A 25282-nucleotide genomic window follows, 5' to 3' on the forward strand; every position below is an offset into this window, starting at 1 on the left:
ACATCCAAAGATTATTCGGGTAATTTACCGTAATATAAAGCTTTTTTTTCATGATAACTTAAGGGCATTACACTCTCCTTCTAATACACCGTTACAACGTGGGCACATTGTATGCAACCAAAAAAAAAGGTTTCCAATATTGGTGGAGTACCATTCCAAGACATAAGACACCTCCAAGGAATGGAAATCTTGGTCGAATCTTCCAAGAATTCAAGCACCACAAGTATGAAGTACAAGCAAAATTTAAATGGAGTCACTATAAGCCTGCAGTACAGCGCACCGACAAATCGTTCAAAAATAGCTACAAACCCTACCGACAAAACCAACACTGTTACACATGAAACGATCACATATAAATTACAAAACCTTTCGACTAGTCGATGAATGCCATCGAACAAATCAGTGGAGTTACAAGCAAAAACGAGCCCACTGAAACAATATAAAAAAAATTTGTTATGAGCATATGACAAAAGGATCAATCTGGTTTCTCAAGGTAACCAAACACACCCCACCTTGGCCTCATATAGAAAACAATTTTGACCTGACTCATTTTGCCTTGGTATGATTTTATCCGCAAAGGAACTTTTCTGGGACTGGCACAAGTAAACCTTCCACAATTCATATAACCATTCCTCCAACCAAGACACTATCATCCATCTCACTCATGCGACATAGGAGTACGACAACCAGTAAAAGGAGGTTCTCCTTCAGTAATGTTACACTTGAAATCTTGACAATCTCTGCACCACTGGAGGTTCTAAAGTTGACATGCACTGTTCCCATGCTCCATTCGGAAGCATCTAAAGCACATAATTTTACAGTTTTTAATGTCAATTTGAAAAAAGAAAAAAAAAAAAAGGACAGTATGTGGCATGTAAAAAAATTAGTCTGTACCTGTTTATATCCGTTCAGAACTTGGCAAATGTCATTGTGTAGGTCCTCACTCTGTATTTCCTGAAAGGTAAGAGCAAAACTCAGCTAGAAGGTACAACTAGTTCGATTTTGACATTAAAAATTTAGAGTGAGTTCCTTACATGCCAACTAGCAACAGCTTTACACAAGTATGAAAGTGAATTCACAGCACCTTGAGGATTTGTTCTTACCTACAGATATCACAAACATTTAGTTGCCAAGCACCATTCATGAACATCATGAAGAAAATGAGATAAGCAGATAAAGAAAAAGGTAAACATACAATTGCACAAAGCCCGCGAAATGCATCTTCCTTTTCATAATCATCTCGTATCCTGTACATAAAATTTCTGGATAAGAAAATCCGGAAAGGTAATGAAAGCCAAGTAATGGCTGTGTTTAATTATCAAGTTATTATCAAAGTCAAGAAAATTAGTAACTACTTGAAGTTCCAAGCTACTCCTTGGATAGGGGAAAAAATTACGTGCAGAAAACATCAACAGCAAAGACCAAGGTCTGCAAACAGAGAAAAATCTTCACTACTGGCCACAATCGTCTACCTAGAATTTGGCAGTCACTATTATGATGTCTAAATTATATAAGGCCAGTTACAAGGATCTTGTCCTGCAATTTAGCTCTGTTTAGGAGAATATCAGTCAACTACTGATCCACTTCCACTTAACACTAGGAATCTCAACTAGTCAATGATTCAAAAGTAGCCTCATTAAGTCAATGATTCATATGTACTTTCTGAATTAATTCCTCTGGGATCTCCTGAAGAAAATTTAAAAATTCTTGGTACTCGTCAAGGACATGTAGAAAAATGAGCAAATCAGCTCCCAGTGTGCAGCAATAACTTAATGTATGAACAGATTTACACTGGGTTTCAAGTCAAGGGTACCCTGTAAAACTTGTTTAACTAAACCACATCACATAATTTTGGAGAAAAAAAAAAGAGATTCATTTGAAACTATAGCCATCAGGTATACCTGCAAATCTTTCTCATTTTGCATAGGATCCAATAAAGAAGTTTAGAATACTGTGGATGGTACAGAAAACTATTGGAATAAAACATGCTTTCAAACTTCATGAACAACAAGCAGTTCAACAGTGGCTAACAAGGAGAACAAAGGAACAAACTAAGTCCTAGTAAATGTATGCTAGGCACTAATTTATACCAACATTGAGAAGCTACTGGTAAAGAAAGAGTATATTACATGCATAAAGCAGTGCACCATGGCTGTATAAAGTGTCCCACATGTGGTGCCACAAGTTCTGGACAAATCCAGCCAAGCCTCCCAAGGGTGATAGCGCTATTTTCTCGCAATGACTTGTTCAAACCCTGGAGACAAATAAGTCATAAGGAAAACTGAGCTAAAGTGTTGACAATCAGAATAGAGAATAAATCACCTCTGCATTTTGGAGAATAGGGACCAAATATGATATTACTGTCAAAACCACTGGAGCAATTTCTTGACGAACCTGAAATTTGGTAACAGCAGCTTCAAGAATCAGAATTCATAATATCAGTAAAACCCTCAAGTATGCTCAATATGCACATTTCAAATATTTAAAAATACTTGATCCTAGCCCATTATTCTGGTAAAGGGTAGTGTAGATAATATCGATACTATGGAGCTTACGTTCACTTTCATACAAAATAGTATATAGGCCGGGTTGAAAACAACCTTAATGGAACAATATGGAATTGCATAGATGCAACCTTTATGTTCGTGTGTTTGTTTACTGAAGTAATTGGTGCTTAACAACACGAGAGATTTAGACCTTAACCAGCTAGTTGTTAGCTGGCAAGCTGCTGCAACTAATTCCAGTTCACTCCAATGTATGTCGTTGTGATTCTTGTGGTATACTATTGACACAGTGGTTCAAGAAATGTTCAACCCAAGTACTCCGAATACTTGTGCTGTAAATACTTGTCTAGGAATCTTCATAATAGATGCATACACAAAAATAGCAACGCACAAGAAACAACAATTAGCAACCTTTTTTATTATAAACTTTATATCAACTATTTAAGGGGAAATATAATATGCACAGCTGCAACTTATAACATAATAGTGGATGATTCTTTTAATAATGAAAAGGTTGACCAATCATTGCCAATACGTATAATTATTAAACCAACAAAATATTTGGAAGAAAAACAAAACCAGCTCGACATGAATAAGAATCATGATAATCAATGTGAAACCAAGAGAATCAAACATATGCATCATAGTTGGAATATTGCTGCTCACTTCAAATTACATTTTGTAATGTACAAATAAATGATGAGAAGTGATAGAAAAAGGTGACAGGAAGTATCATGAACTGAAACCCAGACCATAATAAAGTTTAAGACTTCAAAGTATTTCTCCAATGTGAAATCAATGGCCCTGCACGAGCTGTCAATGATCGTGCAGGTTGTAGGGTTAGGCATCTATTATTTGCATATAGATCTGTTAAACTAGGAGGCAACTGCCAAAGGAACCGTACCATTATTATTTCTCTTGCTAATTGTAACATGGCTGAATTTCCAGTGATGACAACGATTTCAAGGAATGATATGCTGGTCAGCACACATGGCCAGGCCAAATGCCCCCAGTTGGGTCCACCATGTTGTCACAGAATGGAACATACCATGCCCAAAAGTAATTGGCATGCTCGATGCCATGAAATGATAATCATTTATTGTTACAACTGAAAAAGAAATCCATGTAGATATGACATAAGGGGGGTGAACAATTTCCCAACCTTATCTGAATTTCAGAGGACAAGTACAATTTTGCTAGATTGAACACAGTAGAAAAATTTATGAAGAGAGTTTTGTTCTACTGGAAAGTTAGTACCAGGACACACACTGACCTGGACAGCCAATTCTCCAATGGCCCAACAAGCATTGTTTGCTACCGACACAGCTTCCTTAACTGCAGTAATATTCTGCCATGAGAAAGTTATGTAAGTAACATATATAGTGGGATTACAACAACAATAAAAAAGCTATAAGTCCCAACTATTATATAGTGGGATTACTTTCCAATTTCTAGCAAAGTATTTCGCACCAGTTGTTCAGCTGCAACCCTTAGGAAATCTGGAATACGAGGGTGCAGGTGCACAGGACAAACCTGTCATATTGCAAAAGTTAAATACATTGAAGCATATATGACTATGAGGAAGCCTTCTAACATAATATATCTTTAATATTTTAATATTGATGCAAACACTCACTTTTGCAAGGTCACCAAGAAGTGCAAGGGCACTCTGCCGAATATCAGTTGCCTGATCCATGCAGCATTGCAGAAGCAGGTCTCTCAAGTTGGATTTTGCAACCTACCAAACAGCAGCCAATATTGGCATGACTAGGATTCTGTTAAATATCTAAATGAATACACCACACTAAATGTTTAACATGTAAGACAACATGCAATATGTGTTCTTTGCTTCAGAAAAACACGAAAAATGTTGCTCTCAGTCACAAGGGAACTGAAATGAAAAAGATATATTGTGCCACACCATATATATATATATATATATATATATATATATATATATATATATATATTCGGAAACAGTAAACTGCTTAAGTCAGTAAAAAGTACCAGGGTCTCTATCCCACTGCCCAGACCTTCTGCAAGGCCTGATAACAGATCCAATGAGCAGACAATGAATTCCTTATCATATTGGACGCCAGCAGTCACATGATCAACCTGTGCATTTAAAGCATTGAATGTCAGAGTGACAAGCTAAATCCAATAGTCAATAAAACTTGATGATGAGTACCATCATCCAAATAATTATGTAGTGTAGGAAAAGTTAAGGAAAAAACATATGATTAGAGAGAAAATTTGCAGCACGACAACTTAGTACATGTTCCACAATAAAGTTAGAATGGTTGAAATTGTATCTCTTTGCCAGGTCAGGCTTATGCATAATAAAGAAAAGTCAACCAAGCAGAAATGGGAGCTGGTTTTGGAAAGTCAGAGAATAACATAAATGATGGGTGATTGCAGATTGTTTATAAAATATAAAACTGAAATCAAATATCAACTTACTTATAGCCCCAATTAAGAAATTTTCAAAAATTAAAGAGAACATCACCAAGAAAAATACATGGGAGTAGCAAAGGGGAATATCACCAACTAATAAAAATGGGTAGCAAAAAGGCATGGTGCAATTAACCTTTAGAATAATTCACTTAACCATAACATAATATAGGGTCGATTAAGTAATATAAAGTTTAAAGTCAAATACAGCGTGGATTGTAAAAGTACACCTGCTCAGACTTTTTTCTCACAAACTACAAGAGTTAGGTCAACCACCTGCTCACATCAACGCTTTCACTTTAAAGGCTCCAAATAGGCTACCATGGCATGAAAATAAGTAGGTTTCACCAAAATAATCAATTACATTAATTTTTCTGAGCAGGAGAAAAAAACAACTCAGTATCACCATCTTTAAAATTCTACTTCAATAATTCACTGTACATTCTTCTATTATGACCATATTAACTATTAAAGCTTTGTATTCCAGTACCCTTTTTCTATCTTCAAAATTGACGATTGAAACAAAGTCATAAATCTAAACTCATGGCTCTGCTCCATTAAAAGCCTACTGAGTAAATGTGTCCAATTAAAACCCAATAAACACAGCAAGCCTTGTCATGATTATCAAGCAATCCATAAAGGAACAGTAAACCATAGTAATAGTGGAAATAGAAGTTATCAATGATCAACTGAGAAAGAGAATGCAAAATACCTTGGCCAATTGCTGAATCTCAATAAGACTAATGCACCTTTGGAATACAGGTTCAGCAAATTGAGAAAATGCTGGTCCTAAAGCCTGACGAAAAAGGAAAGGATGCAGCACTATACATGAAAGCCTTAAAGAAATGTTCAAGAAAAGACAAGAATCTGAAAATATACTAACATCTCAAGCACATATGACCATATAAGTAACCGTATTGCCAGGCATTCAAGATCCAATAAACTTATGGAAGCTAACTCAGTTTTGGATGTCACCAAATATGTTCCCATATAAGTTCTAAAATTGGGTCATAGCATGCACAACAAAGCTTATTCTTACCATCAAATTGGAGCTTCTGTCAGGATCTAAGAAACAATGATTGAAAGAGGCGCTCGGGCGCTCGCCTAGGCGCTCGGGCGAGACGAGGCCCGAGCGCCTCGCTAATGTCCTAGGCAGCGCGCTTCAAACAGGCGCTGCCTGGGCGCTCGCCCGAGCCCAGACGCTGGGCGCTTCGGGCGAGCGCCTGGGTAAACCAAGTGACCGAACCAGGATTTTAGGTTTGGTTCGGTCCTGGTTCGGTTGTTAGTTGGTTCAATCGAACCAACTAAACCGATATAACCCTTACCCAACCCTAACCCGCTGCCGCTCCCGATCTCGCTGCTCGTCGCTCCTGCTCCCGCTGCTCGTCGCTGTCGCTGCTCGCGCCTCCTGCGAGCCCTCTAGCTGCTCGCGCCTCCCGCGAGCCCAGTCGCGAGCCCTCCCGCTGCTCACGACTCCCGCGAGCCTTCCCTCTACTCGCGACTCCCGCTGCTCGCGCCTCCCGTGAGCCCTCCCAACTGCTCGCGCCTCCCGCGAGCCTTCCCTCTACTCGCGACTCCCGCGAGCCCTCCCGCTGCTCGCGCCTCTCGCTCCCTTTCCCTTTCCCGCCGCCGCTCGCCGCTGCTTCCTCGTTTCTCCGTCAGGCTCAGTATACAGTATACTCTTAATATTAAGTTTATTTGAATTTTGAAATGATTAATTTTCAATACTATTAATAGATTAATAATATATTATTTTGATTTTAATGTTATTAATTTTTATTTATTTGAAATTATTGTTAGGTTTCAACATAAATGGCAAGTGTAGAGAGCAACTCAATAGAGTCTCCAATGGTATCAAAAAAAGATCCTGCATGGAAGTATAATTATTTGAATAATCCGAAAGATCATAATGCAGTGACTTGCATATTCTGCGATAAGACTACCAGAGGTAGTATTTTTCGTGCAAAACAACATCTAATAGGAAATTTCAAGAATGCAGCAGCTTGCAAAAAATGTTCACCTGAGGTAAAAGAAGAGTTGTTGAGTTATATGAATGAAAAGAAGACACAAAAGAATGAATCTTACGAGAATTTACCAGAAGACAATGTTGAACATCTCAGGGATGAAGAAGAAGATTATTCTATGAGTATTAACCCAAGTGAAAAAAGAGTATACGACAAAAAGGGAAAAGAAGTTATGAGTACTAAGAAAGGTAAAAAAGGACCGATGGATCTATATATGCTTCAAGGATCCCAGAAACAACAAGGGCAAGCAGGAGGCTCAAAATTTAGACAAACAAATATAAGTGATGCTTGTAATAAAGAAATAAGAGGAAGAACAATTCAGCACATTGGTCGCTTCTTCTATCAGGCTGGTCTTCCCCTTAGTACAACTCGTTTAGATAGTTTTAAGGATATGATTGAAGCTATTGGAAGATATGGTACAGGATTAAAACCTCCAAGTTATTATGAGATGCGAGTTCCATTGCTGCAAAAAGAGTTGAATTATACAAATGACTTACTAAAGGGTCATAAAGAATCATGGGTAACACATGGTTGCTCTATTATGTCAGATGTTTGGACTGACAGGAGGCGCAGGAGTATAATTAATTTTATGGTTAATTGTTCTTTAGGGACTATGTTTTTGAAGTCAATAGATGCTTCATCTTTTGTAAAATCTGGAGACAAGATATATGATTTACTTGACAACTTCGTGGAAGAAATTGGAAAACAAAATATCGTTCAAATCATAACCGACAATGGAAGCAACTATGTTTTAGCTGGTAATATTCATCTTTTGATTTTGTTAATTATTTTATCTTCAATTAAGTGTGTTAAACTCTTAAGTCTTATCATTTTTGTTATCCTTTGTCTCAGGTAAATTGCTTGAATCAAAAAGATAACACTTGTATTGGACTCCATGTGCAGCACATTGTATTGATTTAATGTTGGAGGATATTGGAAAGATCTTAAAAATCAAGAAAACCTTAGAAAGGGCAATTTTTGTTGTTGGATTTCTTTATAATCACATTGGGGCTTTGAATATTATGAGAGAATTTACAGGGAATAAAGAATTAGTGAGACATGGTGTTACCCGATTTGCTACTTCATTCTTGACATTACAGAGCGTGCATCGTCAAAAACATACTCTGAGAAATATGTTTACCTCTAAGAAATGGGTGACAAGCAAATGGGCAAAAGAAGCAAAAGGCAAGAGGGCTGCTGATATCATCTTAATATCATCCTTTTGGAATCATGAAGTTTATATATTAAAGGTAATGGGTCCTCTTGTTCGAGTCCTTCGGTTGATGGATAATGAAAATAAGCCTACAATGGGATATATTTATGAGGCTATGGATAAAGCAAAAAAGACGATTAAAAGATCTTTTAATGAACATGAAGAAAAATATGAGAAAATTTTTACAATCATTGACGAAAGATGGAATTGTCAACTTCATCGTCCCTTACATGCAGCAGGATATTATTTGAACCCTGAATTCTTTTATAAGATTAAATCTGTTGGATTTGATGCAGAAGTTTTGGGTGGGTTATATCAGTGTGTTGCAAGATTAGTTCCCAGCCTTGAGGTTCAAGATAAGATTATTCATGAATTATCTTTATATAAAAATGCTGAAGGTCTTTTTGGAATTCCAATTGTCGTTCGATCCAGGACAACTACCTCTCCAGGTATTAATAATTTGATATAATTAATTTCATATATATTATGTTACTATGTTATTACTAATAATAACATAAATTTTGCAGCTGAACGGTGGAGTCTATTTGGAAATTCTACCCCGAACTTACAGAAATTTGCTATCAAAGTACTTAGTTTGACATGTAGTGCTTCGGGTTGTGAGCGAAACTGGAGTGTCTTTGAGCATGTAAGTATTACTAAATATTTTTGTTTTAATTAATTTATTTATTTAGATATATGTATTAATATATTTTTAAATTATATGACATGACAGATTCACTCAAAGAGAAGAAATCGGTTAGAACATCAACGATTGCACGATCTTGTTTACATAAAGTATAATCAAGCTTTGAAGACTCGTCATGATTTGAAAAATAGATTTGATTCAATCTCATTACAAGATATTGATGATTCAAATGAGTGATTAGTAGGAGAAATGGGTGCTAATTTGCAAGATGCTGAAGACGAGCTTGTATTTGAAGATGATAGATTGACATGGGAAGATGTGGCAAGAGCTTCAGGTGCTGGAGAATTACAAACATATACAAGACAGATGTCAAAGAGAAAAATGAGTGCAAAAGCATCAAGCTCAGCTCCTGCTATTGTTGAAGACATAGAGAATGAAACATATCTTGATGAAGAGGAAGGAATCGAAGGACAAGAGGAAGAAGACAAATTTAATGAAGATGATTTGTGTGAAAATGACGATAATATTGATTATGATGAATGACTTTGATGTAAAATTTTATTGTTTTGAATTTTGAAACTTTTTGTTAATGTGATATTGTGATTTTGTATCTTAGATTTTCTTAATTTAATAGCATATTTTTATTTAAAATTTTAAATAATTATATTTATTAATTATATTTTATATTTTTATATTTTAGCGCCTCGCTTCGCTCGGGCGAGCGCTTGGGCGAGCGCCTAGCGCCTCGGGCGTTTTTGGACCTTGGCACCTTTTGGCGCCTAGCGCTCTTTAAATCACTGCTAAGAAACCAAAGTAATCTGTCTGATATGTCTAATGGCACCCTATTCTTTTACCCTTATGATGAAGTTCTATCAGACTTGCAAGACAGTTGGAAAGGAGGACCAATCATCTCTTTGTAACAATCCTTGGACCCTTTGAGCACATGTCTTTTATGGGCAATCTCTTCACTTTTCCAAAGTAGACATTGGACACAGGTCTGGTTTATAAAAAATGTTCATAAGTTAAGCATTTCTTTGCAAACTTCCTCAGTGACTTTAAAATGTTTCTGTATGCCTAATCTATGGAATTCTAATAGCTCCTAGGATTACATATTTATAGCTCCTAGGATTACATATTTATTGCTTACTTTGATAGAATAACATATCTGATGAAAACAAAAGTTGGAAAAGCCAAAAGCCTATCTTTTACAGGGACTTCAGTTTATAATAAGTCATTCTTGAGAACATCCGGCGTGAAGCATTCAAGAAATTGATGTAAATTAAAAATAATAATAAAATGTAAGTTAAGAACTCATATACCTGTGCAATGGATGTAAAGCACTCAAGCAATGGAAAGAGATCTTTGTCAGTGTTTGCAAGTTGTTGCCACTTAGCGATTAATGGAGGCATCAATATGTCAAGGTATTTTGGCTGTAGTTTAGCAGCACATCAAATTAGCATTCAGATATGTTGTATTCATGAAACCACAATTTAAGAATCTGAATCTAAATTCTATCCAAATTTATGTGGAAGGTGAATGACATAGCAAAAAGAAGCACAAGCTTGCAAAAACCACAGAACCTGATTGAGTTCTGAACCGACTGCATCTGCTAGAGTACCGATAGCATCATAAAGAATTCGAAGGTTCCGCCTCTGGATAAAGAATATTATAGTGAAAAGGGACAAAATAACATAGAACTTCTTCTAATTGACTTCTATTCATGACATGCATAACTCCATTTGCAGAGAAAATAAAGATCTAAATCTAAACCATAAGATCTAGAAGAAACCTGATATTTCCCAAAAGCACATAACAAATGCTGCAAAATGATTTCCAGACGTGGGGCCAATTCCTCTGCAGCCTCCTGCATGTAGTGAGTCTCTGTTGGTAAAGAAAGCATACAGACAGGAAAATCATCAAGCTACAAACTTAACCATAACCTCTTCAAGTGTTGCAAAAGCAGAACATGCAGCCTCTTGCACTCGCTTGTTGGAATCCAATATTCTTCTCAGAACTCCCATTAGAACTTTGTCAAATTGTTCATAACCATCTCTGTGACCAATATTCTGCAAAGCAGGCAAACAGAATTAAGTTGTCCATATGCTGTTTCCCTCTTGAAATAAGATGAGAAAACCACAAGTACTATGAATAAGGAAAGCAAGGATAAGAAAGCCGGTTAACATTTATAAAAAATTATAAGGGAGCAATTTGATAATGAGTTGGGGTCCACTATATCTGCCATTGAGTTCTATAAAAAATCATAAATCTTAGTTAAATTCAGAGCATTTATGTCTTTATTAATAGTTTCTAAAAGCCTTTGGTCTTCTTATACGTCTATTCATACCATTAATATTGATTATTTCATATTTTCTAACTACAAAATATATAGGTCTCCTTAGCCCATGTTTGTACTATCTCAAATGATTCTCCACATATAAACTTCAACATGCACTCCTCATCTCTACCTCTACTACACCATATTTTTCACGAATGAGATCATTTTCTCATCATTCCTAGTAACTCCATGCATCAACTTTAACATTCTTATCTTAACTATACAAACTTTTGTATATATTATTCCTTATCTACCCAAAAACTCAGATCCATAAAGCTTCCCTAGTCTATCAACAATCTTATATATTTTCCTTTTAATATAAATGGAACCTATTTATAATACAAAACTACTAATGTCCCTCTTTGTTTAACCATCCAATTTTTACTCTGAATAAGATCTCCATCTATCTCTCCCTCTTTTTGAACAATTGATGCAAGATATCTAAATTTTTTTAATTAATGAAATTTCCTGCATCCAACTTAACTATATCCTAAAATGTCACTTACAATTACTAAGCCAACATCTAAAGGGTGTATCCATTGCACGAGGCAAGGCGAGGTGTGAGAAGGGTCAATGTATGCAGCTTTACATTTAAATATTTAAAGAGACTATTTCCATAAACCTTAGTCTTAATTATACATTTAGTCTTAATCCTACCCAATTTGAAACCTCTAGTTTCAAGGTTTATCTCCGTGACTCAAATTTAAAATTAATTCTGCTTAAACTCTCATCAATTAAAATAATATCAACAAAAAAATAAGTCGACGAGGTTTATCCTGAACATGACTAGTAAGTTCGTCTACTATCCTTGTGAAAAAGTATAACTTAATATGAATCATTGGTGTATTTCTGTACTAATAGAAAACTCAATAGACAGCTTTTATCAACAGTAACTATCATAAATATCCTTTACGACACCAACATAATTACTAATACACCTTTATTTTATATCAAAGCAAAAAATATGAATTAGATGGAATGGATAAAATGGCACTAATGAAAAATTAAATAAATTCCCACACTATTGACATTGATCGAACCTAAATAAAATATGAAAAAAGGTGTTTGTCTCAATATTGCAACAAAGCAGATATTAGCTATACCTGAATGATGAACTTGCTAAAACGAGAAAGTGTCCAACAAGTGATACTCCGTATAAGTGGAAATTTATCATCCAAAAGTGGAATGAGGAATGTCACAATCTGTAAACCAAATCATAACACACCAGTTATTTAAATGCAGACAAAAAATTTCTAAGACAAAGTGCATTGAGATTTGCAAATACATAAAATCATAGATATCTAAAAATTTGTAACAGAAAGCAATACAATATTCACAAGTACATCAGTTTAGCACAAAATAGAAGCAAGTCCTACACAAGAAAACTAAATGAGAATAGCTAGAGAAACTTTAACATAAGTCCTTTCACAAGAAAGTCCCACAACCAAACAAGAAATGGACCACTTGCTAAAACTTTAAAAATACCAAATACCAGGAAAAGATGGATAAAAATTAGATCAGGAATCATTAGAAGATAACTACCATAAAGGCCATAAGAAATTTTGGTCAGACTCAAATAACAACTCATACAATTAAAAAGCATTACTTCTGTAGTATGCTAACTGATAATAGAAAATTAGTTTTCAGTTCTTGGAAACCAGATCATAACAAACATCATTTAAACATAAAATTCATAGAGAACACAGTAGCTGATCACTTCATGCCATTTTCCTTTTTTAGTAGACAAGATTATTTTGACCAAGCAAGAGAGCTAAAGGTTTCTACACTATACTATAAATGGGCTTAGGTACTTGTAAGATTAAAAATTGATTTTGTAACATTAGAATGCAGGCCATTACAATTTAATAAAAGACTCTCAAGTATTGATATCCTTCTCAACACCAAACTAAAGCAAGAAAATTGACAAAATATAATAAGCAGAAGTAAGAAATCATACTCCATAATAGTTTGTTTCTTAGAACAGAACTAAATAGTAGTCGCACTGTGGTACTACCCCTTCAACTATCTAGTGTAAAAGCTGTACCTCAGGAATATGGGGGTATAATCCATTAATGCATCCCTCTGCTACGGCCCCAATAGCCAAAACAGCAGCTTCCCTCTCCTTCCAACTAGAGTCACTTGTAGTTGATGATTTTTGCTGCAAAAGTCAGATCATTATAAGTAAAATGAAACAACTTCTTGAGCATCAATTATTAACTGTCATGTAAATTAATGTTAATATTATTAGCAAAAAAATGCTAAGTGCAGGCATTAACCATTAAATGATTAGGAAACAACATAGCTATCAACAAGCCTCCATCCGGACCTCCAAGGGTGGCTGGCCTAGCTGATTTTTGGCCAGGACTGATCTAAGCAGGTTCAGGGCAGATCTACCCAGGTCAAAGCTGATATGCATCATAACATCCTAATTATTGTATCATATAGCATACATCTGATGCATCTCCTACCCTGCAACCTTCGACGATGTTGACCTAGTACAGTCAAAAATCATCTTGTGTCCGCTATCCAGTAAAGCTTAGTATTTGAGCAAGCTTTTTGTTTTACCATAATCCAAACCAAGGTTCACCGTACCGTACCGTACCGGCGTTTCGACCCGGGCTCGGTACCGGTACGGTACGGTATACCGCTCGGTACACCCAGGTGTACCGAGCGGTACACTCAGGTGTACCGAGCACTGCTACAGTGCTACAGTGCACTGCTACAGTGCTCGGTACGGGCGGACCGGTACAGGGCGGTCCGTGTACCGCTAGCCTGTCGGACCGGTACGTACCGCCCGTACCGGGCGGTACAGTCCGGTACGGCAAACCTTGATCCAAACCCATATCAGACCTTTTTTTTTTGCAGTTTGGAACATATAAAATGATCGTACTTTATTAGCATAAACAAAAAAAAGAATTTTTAACTCAAAAGTAGTTAGCGCATACAAAACTATCTTAAAAGCAGGAACTAAAGTGAATTTTTTTTCTCCAGTATACCTATAATTCATAGATAATCTTTGAGATTACCTGAATCAAAGGCATCAAAGTTGGAAGAATCTCATCTCCAAAAACATTTGAAAGGATATCTAGTCCAGCTGCACTGCATTTGCGCAAATTCCAAACATTGACAGTGTCCTCATCCTGTGAAAAACAGCAAAAGATCTCAAAGAACGATGCTTAGAAAGCCTGGCATAAGAGCAATGGACAATCTACACTAAGAATCCTCCAGGGTTGGCTGGAGAGAATGATGAGAACAACTGAGAGATGAATTAGAAACCAAAGCAATAAAGGAAAACCACAGGCGTGAGATAATACATCTTCTTCAGAGTTATCAGATCCGTGAAAACGTGATGAATGGAAACGAGGCTTCAGATCCTGTTCAAGACAAAAGTCTGTCATTTCCAAACTAGAGATAGACATGCAGAAGGAAGAGCGAGTTCAAAATTCAAAGAAGCAAAATAAATACCTGATCCCTATCTGGAAATGACTCATCATCCTATAACCAAAGAACAGCTATGTATTAGGAATCCAAGTTTACCAAGCTGATATAGGAGCTTAAAGACAACAATGGAAACAAGGAACCACTAAGTGAAACATAAAGTATACCTCGGCATCAAAAAGTGTCTCATCATCCTCAGCATAAGCCATATTTGATAATAAAATCTGATTTTTGTATAAATGCATTATTGTTATTAAAGAAAAATAGACAAACATTTTAAAACTGCCTGCTGAAAGGGATGCAAGATATACCGGAATTAAGCATGGCAAATACTCTCGTAAACCATCAGGTGGCAAATTACCATCACAATATGCTGACCTGAAATATCAGCCAACAACCAGCATCATGACAAGTGAGATAAGTCAAATTCTTCTTCTTCCTAAAGCTTGAAGAATAATAAATGAGTTGATCAGAAGCTACCTTGACAAAGCAAAGATAAGCATAGGCATTCAAAAACATGTTTATGCCCAACATGTCAAAAGCAAACCTAGTGTGGGATCTTTGACTTTTTGTTCTAACTACAGTCAATATAATCTTACTTTTCCAAAAGGTACAAACAGATAAGTGATTGTGCACCACTTGATGAATATAATTGTTAAGTCGTGCAAAGCAAAAAAAAAGAGAGAAAAAAAGAACAGGACCAATGGGCATGTTGCTCAATGTTATGTACCGAATAAAATCAGACAATAGCATAACCAAAAAAGAAATTACAGGAAAACAATTAAGGGTTACCGCTTAATGGTTATTTGCAAGGATTGAAATATTGTACTGTACCGGAGTTTCGACGTTCGCTCGGTACGGTACGATACTGTATACCGAGCGGTATACCGTTCAGTATACCGCTCGGTATATATATATATATATATATATATTTCGGCGACGTCACCTCTCTCTTCTTCTAGGCTGGGCGATGTCGTCTCGTTTATATATATATATATATATATATATATATATATATATATATATATATATATATATATATATATATATATATATATATTTATTTATTTATTTATTTATATATATATATATATATATATTTATATATATATATATATATATATATTTATATATATATATATATATATTTTTTATATAAGGCGATGTCACATCGCCTCGTTTATATATATATATATAAAAGATTATATATATTTATATATAAATATTTATATATAAATATTTATATATATTAATATATATATATATATATATATTCCGTTCCGTCTGGTAACGGGCGGTCCAGATACCGATCAGCTAACGAATGGGTACATACCGCCCGTACCGGACAGTATTATTCAAAATTGCATACCTTGATTATTTGTAACCTAAGTAATCTTTAATTTTTGAAAGTACTAGATACTAGTAATTGAATATATATAAAAATCTTCTAGGTTAAAATATTTGGTTAAAGGTTCATCATATGTTAAAAATCATCTTTCAACTTCAAATGGCATAAAGTTACAATGTCATTTTAATGTCTCTATACATTATTTCCAATGCCCTAATTTCATCAGTAAGGGCAACCGAAACATGAACCTGAAATGGGCATCGACAAATCAGATTGCAGTGACAAACAAATATGCCTCAGTTTATGTTCTTAACAATTAAAGCCAAATGTACTTACAAGCTGACAGGAAAGCAGAACAAACTCATTGAACATACCAAAATTCACATGCCTCGAGAGCAACTTCGTCATCAGGGTCCTTATTGGCTTGCAAGAGGTATTCAATTACATTTCTCAAATGGGGCTGCAATATCCAGGACTAATGTCACTTACAGAATCACATAAAATTAACAAAAAGACAGCAACATACTCTGGCAGACATAAAAACTATGGGAACTCTGGAATTAGAGGTATCAATCCAATATATTAGATATTGAAGTGACAAGTACAGCCTATTTACTTTGATCTTGGAGAACTCACAGAGTTTCAAGTACCCCAATATCAGAGAAACCAAAAATAGGGACGGAGCCATGATTTGCTGCTGCACATCCAGGATAGTCATGCTTCATGTCTCAGCATGTGTTACACAACATCATGGTTGCACCACAGGAGGTATCCCGTGGCACCATGCACTATCCTGGTACCCACCAGTGGGCTAGCAGAGCTCAAATTGGCAGTCTGCCAACAAAAAAAAAGGGCCTACGAGTCAAAATAAAAATTTTTACATACCTCCAAGAAGGTTGGTCGAACTTCTATCAGTTGAACAAAGGCAGAACAAACCTACATACAGAGAGAAAGGACACGATGCCAAAGGTATCAAACACTTCAAGTCATCCAAAAATAATATCCAAGGTTAAGAAAGGTAATCACATAATCTGCTCCAAAGAGAGATATTAGTTGAAATATAAGTTGTATGATGAGCATCTAAGTAGTTTTGTTGACAGGAATATCATCATTATAACACATCATAAATCCAATAATCAGCTACAGTTTTCAAACTTGTAAATTATGAACTAGGTACAAACTTTGCAAAAATATAAACAGAAAATATTAAAAATGCTAGAAGTCAAGTAACAGACCAATTTCCGCACTTCTGCAGAAGGGTCCTGAGCAAGATGAAATAGACCCTGAAGGTATTGGTCCATGGACATAAACAAGGCCTGCATGAGGATTCAGATTATATTAAGGAGAGACTATAAGTTCAGTTTTGCAAAGGCTGAAACAAGTTGGACATCATGTCTACTTACTGTAGGCATAAATACAATAAATTGATTGATAGAACTCAATGACAACTTCCTCAATATCGCATGTGGAGACTGGAAAAACTGAAACAGACACAAGGCAAATCAAAATTTTCAACATCTAAACTCTTAAGTACAAGGTTTGTATTACTACAAACTTGATAAGGTAAGCAGTTAAAATTACCTGCAGCAATCTTGGCACAAAAATATTGATGGGGCGTTCAGATAATCCAGGAACATCCACATCAAGCTCTTCTGGGATGTCCTCGCAAATCTATCATGACAAAGTAAAGATGATTCTTGGCTTCAAAAGAGAATATATGACTCCTTAGAGGACAATGATTAAAAGATAAATCTTACTAAACTAAAGACGACAGAACTTCACCGCTTGCCAAATAAATTAATCGCGTCAGAAATCATAGTCACTAAATGTTATAGTTCCAGAGTGATTTCTGTTCTAGGGTAGATATTCCCTAAGATACTTTATATTAATAAGAGCATCCAATTCATGGAAGAAGCAATAAATTCTAATTATGACTTTGGCAAGTTTTGTAACTAAGCAATTATTGTCAGCAAAGTCAACAGACTCTAGACTAAAGTCAAGACCACCAAGCATAATAGAGCAAGGCAGGCCACGACTGAGTATATGAAGTATAAGAGGAATTTCTAGTAACTTCTCTGTCACTCTAAGTTTACTTCAAGGATCTACTATATTTCTTTATTTTATCACATTCATAATGGATGAGCTTATAACACGTGTTCAGTATAACTTGTGTGGTTATTGTAGACACAAATGTTAGAGAGGTAACTAGACTAAGTAGCTCATAATTGGCGTTCTGTCAACAAGAATAATAACATCAACCACCATTTTGTTCATTCATTCGCTGACCGTAGTTCACAATATTGGCCAATTCTGATACAGTATCATGATTCATATTGGCATCCATCACTTGCTACACAAGTTATCATGTTTAAAAAACAAGGACAGTCAATGAATTAAGTCCTATTCCTACCTTTTAAGCAGAATGAATTTCTAATCACTGGCTGAAAATATTCTCTCTCCTACAATTTACCCAGTAAATCTATCTCCATGTTGTGAAATTAAGCCATCAAATCTTTGACCATTGAAATTAAGCCATCAAATCTTTGTTCGTTGCTTTCTCAAGTCTTACTGCACCTCATGTCACACCGATAATCTTGATTGACTCATCTCATCCAATCAACACGTCCATATGTCTATATTGATCTGGAACAATATAATCTAGCGAAAATGCAACTTTTTCGAAGATGAAGCTGTGTAATTTACTGAAAATGTAATTCATGTTTTTGAAATCAATAATCCTAAACTTGTTAGTATAGATTACAAGACAAATACCCACAGTGTACTTGTGTTCGAAGAATTGAAAGTGATTAAGATGAAAAAAATGTTCTTTATAAAAATAAAGTCAAAAAATAGAAATAATTCGAAACTAAAGATTTGCTAGCGAAGCTTCGACCTTGTATATAGCATCCATGGCACCTTCCATATGATTAAAATCATTACTGGCCAAGCATTGAGCAAGAGCTTCTAACAACTCCGGCCATCCAGCAACTGTCTCTAACTGAAGAAGAACACTGACAACTGTACCAACTGTAGAGCGAACTGTCCTATCTGATGCCCCTAAACATGGCAACAGCTCAGACTTTATATATTGCCGGTATGAAGAAGACAAGGAACTGAAAGTTGTCCTAAGATTGTTCTTCAACAGCAAACCAGCAGCTTGTCGTACTTCCAATGATTTACCCTAGTTTGATTAGAATAATAGAACATAAATAATGAGTGCAAGATGATAAACGAGCATTCTAAAGATTAAAATAATGAGTGAAAATTAATCACCAGATTATTCAAATTAGTATTAGTGTAGTTACTGGGAATCAACTTAATCAGAAACAGAACTTGGAAGTAAAAGACAAAGGGAGCACATTATCAAGGAAAAATATGAGGTAATGATTCAGAATGAAATTTAAATGACACGTAAATAACTTAATACCACCTATGGTTTTGAATTTCATGGTATGCTGACTGTCCTATGCTGATCTAAGGATCTGCTGACATAGCAGTGCACAGATACAATTGGTCACTGCCAACATATTGAATATTTTTTAGTAAGTTTATTGCTGCAACAGCATTTATCATGCAATACAAATCAGTACATAGTTGTCCAATAAGATTCCCGTACGGATTCCAGTCCTAGTATCTGGATAACCTTGGTCCCAACAACCAATGGATCATGTAACACCTAGCAACAGAATTAATGACCATCATCTTCGCCAGTATACAGCACTTAATTGACAGAAGAAATGTGCAGCAAGGAACCAAAATTATTTGGAATTACCTAGCTCCTTTGCCCATCAATAATTTCTTAACTTCCAGACGAGACCCATCAAACTACTTTCAACCAATGCAAAATGTTTACATGTACTTTATTAGCAAGAACTGATCATATATTTAAAAATTTCCCTGGACTGCAAGATTAGTTTGTTTGACCCGTTCTGAAATCTGCACAACTAAACCATTTTCCAGAGACCAATAAACATACCTAGAATGCAAGATCAAACCTCCTAATTACTTGTAGAAACACCATCTTCTCTGGGAAAACAAATCAAAAAACATAATGTAATTTCATGCCACATGCCTAGAGTATGTAAGTTAGTGTTATCTAACACACATTCACCCCTATGATTTGCTATGATGATGCTGAACACCATGTGGCAGATTTAAAGATAGGATATGATGTTATAAAATAAGAATTTAAATGGAAAATTGATGGTGCAATGGATAAGTACTAGATGCAATTAACATAAAATGCACATGCATTATACGTTGAGTGCAGAATTAAAAAATCTCAGGAGTTTGATCATAAGGAACCACAAATGCTGCTTTATGTTTAACACTATTTCAAACCAACACTTCAATAATCAAATAAAACCAAATAGTAAATTAAGCATGCACCAATGAAACAAAAAAAATGTAACAAAGAACCAATCAAAACTTGGTTCGATCAAAGACATGATTATTTCTTTGCTTTAAAGGAATATCTTTATCCCTACATGTCAACTTTACAGCTCAATCAGAAGCTCCAGAAAAAAACTAAACAAATACAATGATCATACTCTCTAGCTTTGGTCCATCTACACACCAACTGAACATCTCAATGAATTCTATTGTTTCTGATCAACTATCTATAAAACACAGCTCACATTTGCAAACTCAAACACAAAAATGATTATGGCTCAACCAACACTGTCCAATTAGATGAAGGTTTTTACCTTCATGGATGAGTCGCATTCTAAAATGATACATGCCAATCAACATGTCTAGTAACCATGTATGTCCAACAAATATTCAGAATGTGCATGCTAGGACTAGTGATATTATAGGCTGGGACAACAATATGAACTGTGTGGTTCATGCAACTCTATCTCTGGTTTGGCAAACATTGGATACTAAATGAAGAACCAACAGAATGATTTAATTGCTGCTCGATTCTCAAAATGCATGATGCTCTCGGCTCTTCATGAGGAAGAAAAGTGTTTATGAGGGCTTGTGGAGAGCTAAGAGGGAGGGGATACGGAACATTTTAGTCAAAACTGATTCACAAACTTCTGTCAAATTTGTAAATTGAACAAATTTGGTCGCATTCCATCTGGACTCTCTAGTCAAAGACATTTTGTGATTGGTCAATGAGGTCAATGTGCTGAGGTTTTGTTTGTAAATAACGAGGGGAACACTGTAGCACATAGACTGGCGATTTTGCACAAATGTAGTGACATAACATACACTTGGGACCAGAGCTCTGACAGCCATGCTTTAGTTCAGTCTGTACACTTGGGACCTAAGGTAATACAGTGTCCTGTTTCTTTCCAAAACATTGTATATCGAACATTGCTCTAGCTTGCGGAATCATGATAAACCTCCATGCCAATACTGTGTTGCTATTTCGCCTACCATTGGCTCAAGTGATAGTTGGCCCATGGAATCCCCAGATTTCTATGTCAATTTCTATGTCACATAACCATGAATCACTTTAACGCCTCATCTACTTATCCAACTTTCTAATAATACAGAAAACCGAATAAAACTGAAGTAAATGATTGTAATCTACCTCTCTCATATCCTCTGCACTTTTTCAATATAGGCCTTCTTAGTTCCAAAATATTATTCAACATCAATCTCTATGAGTCTATTCTCTTCTTCATGCATCATCAATATTCCATGATCACTCTTGAAGCTTGGATACATCAACTAGTAGTTTTAGCATGTTGTTAATCTTTAATACACAGTGTTTCATGCTAAGCTTAAGCTCGTTAATAAAAAATGAAACCATACTTAATTTCAAGTCGTAAGCTTCATTCTAAATCTTGTTCGATGAACCATATCTAATATCACATTCAGGCCAAAAGTATGTCCTTTTAGCCAGCCCCCTTCCCATAATAGCCATACATACTTCTCATGTAGCACCCATATATAGCATCAATTATCACATTCAGGCCAAAAGGAATATGTCCATTTAGCCAGCTCTCTTCCCAAACAATGATTTAAAAAGCGCTAGGCGCCAAAAGGCACCAAGGTCCAAAAACGCCCGAGGCGCTAGGCGCTCGCCCGAGCGAAGCGAGGCGCTAAAATATAAAAATATATAATATAATTAATAAATATAATTATTTAAAATTTTAAATAAAAATATGCTATTAAATTAAGAAAATCTATTAACAGCATTGAAAATTAATCATTTCAAATAAACTTAATATTAACAGTATACTGTATACTGAGCCTGCTGACTGAGAAACTTAATATTAAAAATACTGACGACAGCGACAGCAGCAGCGGCGACAGCGACAACAGCAGCGGCGACAGCGACAGCGGCAGCGGCAGCGGCGAGCGGGGAGCAACGGTAGCGACAGCAGCAGCGGCAGCGAGAAAGGGAGCGGGAGCGACAAGCAGCGGGAGGTGCGAGCGGCGACAGCGACAGCATTTGCGAGCAGCGACAGCGTTTGCGAGCAGCGACAGCGGGAGCAGGAGCGACGAGCAGCGGGAGGCGCGAGCGGCGACAGAGGCAGCGTTTGCGAGCAGCGGCAGCGGGAGCAGGAGCGGCGAGCAGCGGGAGGCGCGAGCGGCGACAGAGGCAGCGTTTGCGAGCAGTGACAGCAGCGAGCGGCGACAGGAGCGACGAGCAGCGGGAGGCGCGAGCGGCGACAGAGGCAGCGTTTGCGAGCAGCGACAGCGGCGACAACGGCAGCGTTTGCGAGCAGCGACAACGGCAGCGTTTGCGAGCAGCGACAGCGGCGAGCAGCGAGATCGGGATCGGGATTGGGAGTGGCAGCAGCAGCGGGTTAGGGTTGGGTAAGGGTTATATCGGTTTAGTTGGTTCGATTGAACCAACTAACCAACCGAACCAGGACCGAACCAGACCTAAAATCCTGGTTCGGTCGCCTTGGTTTACCCAGGCGCTCGCCCGAAGCGCCTTGGTTCACTGTTCCCAAAATAGCCATACATACTTCTCAAGTAGCACCCATATATAATATCAATTATCACATTCAGGCCAAAAGGAATTTGTCCATTTAGCCAGCTCTCTTCCCAAAATGGCCATACACACTTCTCAAGTAGCACCCATATATAATATCAATTATCACATTCAGGCCGAAAGGAATATGTCCATTTAGCCAGCTCTCTTCCTAAAATAGCCATACATACTTCTCAAGTAGCACCCATTACATGTCTAATAATAATTTTTTCAATTTTTGAAATCATAATTAATTAATTAACAATGAGAAGAGAGACCAGGCTACAAGATCAAAACACATCGATTGATGTCAAAGTTTCCTAAGTTCCTGAGAAAGCTCCATTCCTCTATTAAAGAGATTGTAGGAGGCCAACACAACCAAATAACATCATTTTGACTTCATCACCAGACATAATGATATATCAACAATTCAAAGTCAATTGTCTTAAAATCTCTGTACAGCTAATTTATGGCTTTAAGATCGTGCATGAGGACCCTGAGGCTCCAAATTACAAAAGAGATAAGCTCAGGGGAAAATGCAGTAAAGTTCTGTCAATCCTCTGTATCAAAAACTAACATCTGGAGATGGATCATTAACTTAAGCGGCAGTCACATTATTTGCATGACATCTCATTGTACAGTCTTGCACAACCATTAGGTTTGGGGGGGAGAGGGGTGGGGGGGGAGGGGTGAGGAGAGCAGAATATTAAACTAAATTCCACATGCAGCATTAGATTGAAGACGACACCCTAAGAGGAAAAAGTGGGATAACGCATACCTACTTGATCTAAAAGAGAAATTTCTGACTTCAAAGCTACACATAGAGCAGCTTCTGACAATAAATCTCCTCAAAGAAATTCTTATCCTTTCATTGTAACATTACATCACTAAAATTACTTTTTCTAAAAAGGATAATTAACCTTCCAACGCTACAAATCCTCCATCGGATGGTAAAAACAAGGACCATCTACGATCGTCATCAAGCAGCAATTCAAGTGTATCCATATCCTAAAACACAAGACACTTTGCAGAACGATTAAGAACAAAGCATTGTCTCCTAATTTCGGCCATTTTTTGTTACCACAAACTCCTCACATGCCCTACTTCTTAGCCAGAAACACGCTAAAAACTGAAAACCCTCTAAAACCACTAACACGGTGAATATCAAACAAGTAACCAACCAAAAGCCAGAGCAGCAAACGACCAAAAGCAAGAAAAGATCCAATCAAGAAGGGAAACAAGAAGGAATGAGAAGAGAGTACCACGGCATGGGCGAGGATGAAGACGAGGTAGTTATTGAAATCGGCAAGTCGGTTGTACTGCTGGAGCTGCTGCCAAATCCGGGCCTGATCACCGTTGGGGGAGATTTGCTGTTCCAGGAGGCCGCAGATCTCGCGGAGCCCCTCCTCCCGCGGTTGCCACAGCGCCGCCGCCGCCATCTCTCCGCCGCCTCCGACCGATCCGAACCGAAACGAAGATAAAAGAGGCGAACCAATTCGAATCGATCGATCGATTTCTCGAGGCACCGTAATTGTTCTTGGGGAAGAGATCAAGTTCTTGAGGCACTCGAAGCAAAGCAGAGGAAAAAGCAGAAGGGGGGAAACGCTCGGTAGGTTGATAGGAATCAAAAGGCTGCGCCGTCGACGTAACGAAAAAAGAGCCGGGGGGGGGGAGGAGGTTTCGCTTCGAGGGGAGGATCCACGAGGGTAAAAAGGAAACGAAGGCAACTTTTGGTGGCAATTTATCAAAATTATTTAATAACATCAAATTTTTATAAATAATAATAATAATATTATTATTATTATTTATTCATAACCAAATAAATACAAATATATCTAAATAAATTTATAAATTAATATTTTTCTATATTAGGGTTTTTAACTTTTATGAGATAATTTTTTATTATTTTTTAAAATATATTTTAAAAATTAAATAAAAAATTAGTTTGTTGGAATGTTTGAGTTATAACTATTGGATTCAATTCTTTAAAATATATATTTTTTATATTAATAAAACATTTATTTTTTATATGGATAGATACCTATATCCATGGATATAATTGATACCTAATCAACTCTTCGTTAAATATCGAAAATTACCAATTAGCTCTATAAAAGATTTTAGGTTACACTTCCTCATCTAAAACTCTCAAAACTCATCATTTTTCTAAATCTTAAGTCATCTTTCTTTCGAAATTACTAATTTATGACTAGATCTAAGTTTTTTTCTTATAAAAATCTTTATCGAAAGGAGGGATCACCGATCAAAAAAAAAATTATTAGCTTAATTTTAGCATGTTAGTAATGCTGATGATTTTTTATCATGTTTTTAGAGTAAATCATGAGTTTAAATAAATCATGTGTCAAGCCCTAGTAATTCTTCATCC

The 25282-nt window shown here is 36.4% G+C and overlaps 1 protein-coding gene across 2 annotated transcripts; it reads right to left on the bottom strand.

The window, feature by feature from the left end:
* Positions 1-226: 226 nt before the first annotated feature.
* Positions 227-24565, bottom strand: LOC135610127 (transportin-1-like). 2 transcript variants are annotated; one of them, XM_065104214.1, is made up of 29 exons: positions 24159-24565; positions 18853-19140; positions 17541-17630; positions 17363-17440; positions 17195-17275; positions 16845-16895; positions 16334-16419; positions 14923-14989; positions 14779-14835; positions 14639-14668; positions 14488-14547; positions 14200-14313; positions 13218-13331; positions 12277-12375; positions 10779-10904; positions 10628-10702; positions 10419-10490; positions 10158-10268; positions 5668-5751; positions 4512-4619; positions 4141-4242; positions 3975-4037; positions 3778-3852; positions 2323-2394; positions 2130-2254; positions 1196-1247; positions 1035-1103; positions 895-954; positions 227-800 (listed from the first exon to the last, which is right to left on the bottom strand). In XM_065104214.1, the coding sequence occupies exons 1-29, from the start codon at positions 24333-24335 to the stop codon at positions 717-719; spliced, it is 2670 nt and encodes an 889-aa protein (XP_064960286.1). In that variant the 5' UTR covers positions 24336-24565; the 3' UTR covers positions 227-716. The 2 variants fall into 2 exon arrangements, with proteins under 2 accessions (XP_064960286.1, XP_064960287.1); XM_065104215.1 differs by lacking the exons at positions 227-800; positions 895-954; positions 1035-1103; positions 1196-1247 and having other exon boundaries at positions 2323-2414.
* Positions 24566-25282: the final 717 nt, after the last annotated feature.

This window comes from Musa acuminata, chromosome BXJ2-4 (assembly GCF_036884655.1).
Source record: "Musa acuminata AAA Group cultivar baxijiao chromosome BXJ2-4, Cavendish_Baxijiao_AAA, whole genome shotgun sequence".
Taxonomy (NCBI): Eukaryota; Viridiplantae; Streptophyta; class Magnoliopsida; order Zingiberales; family Musaceae; genus Musa; species Musa acuminata.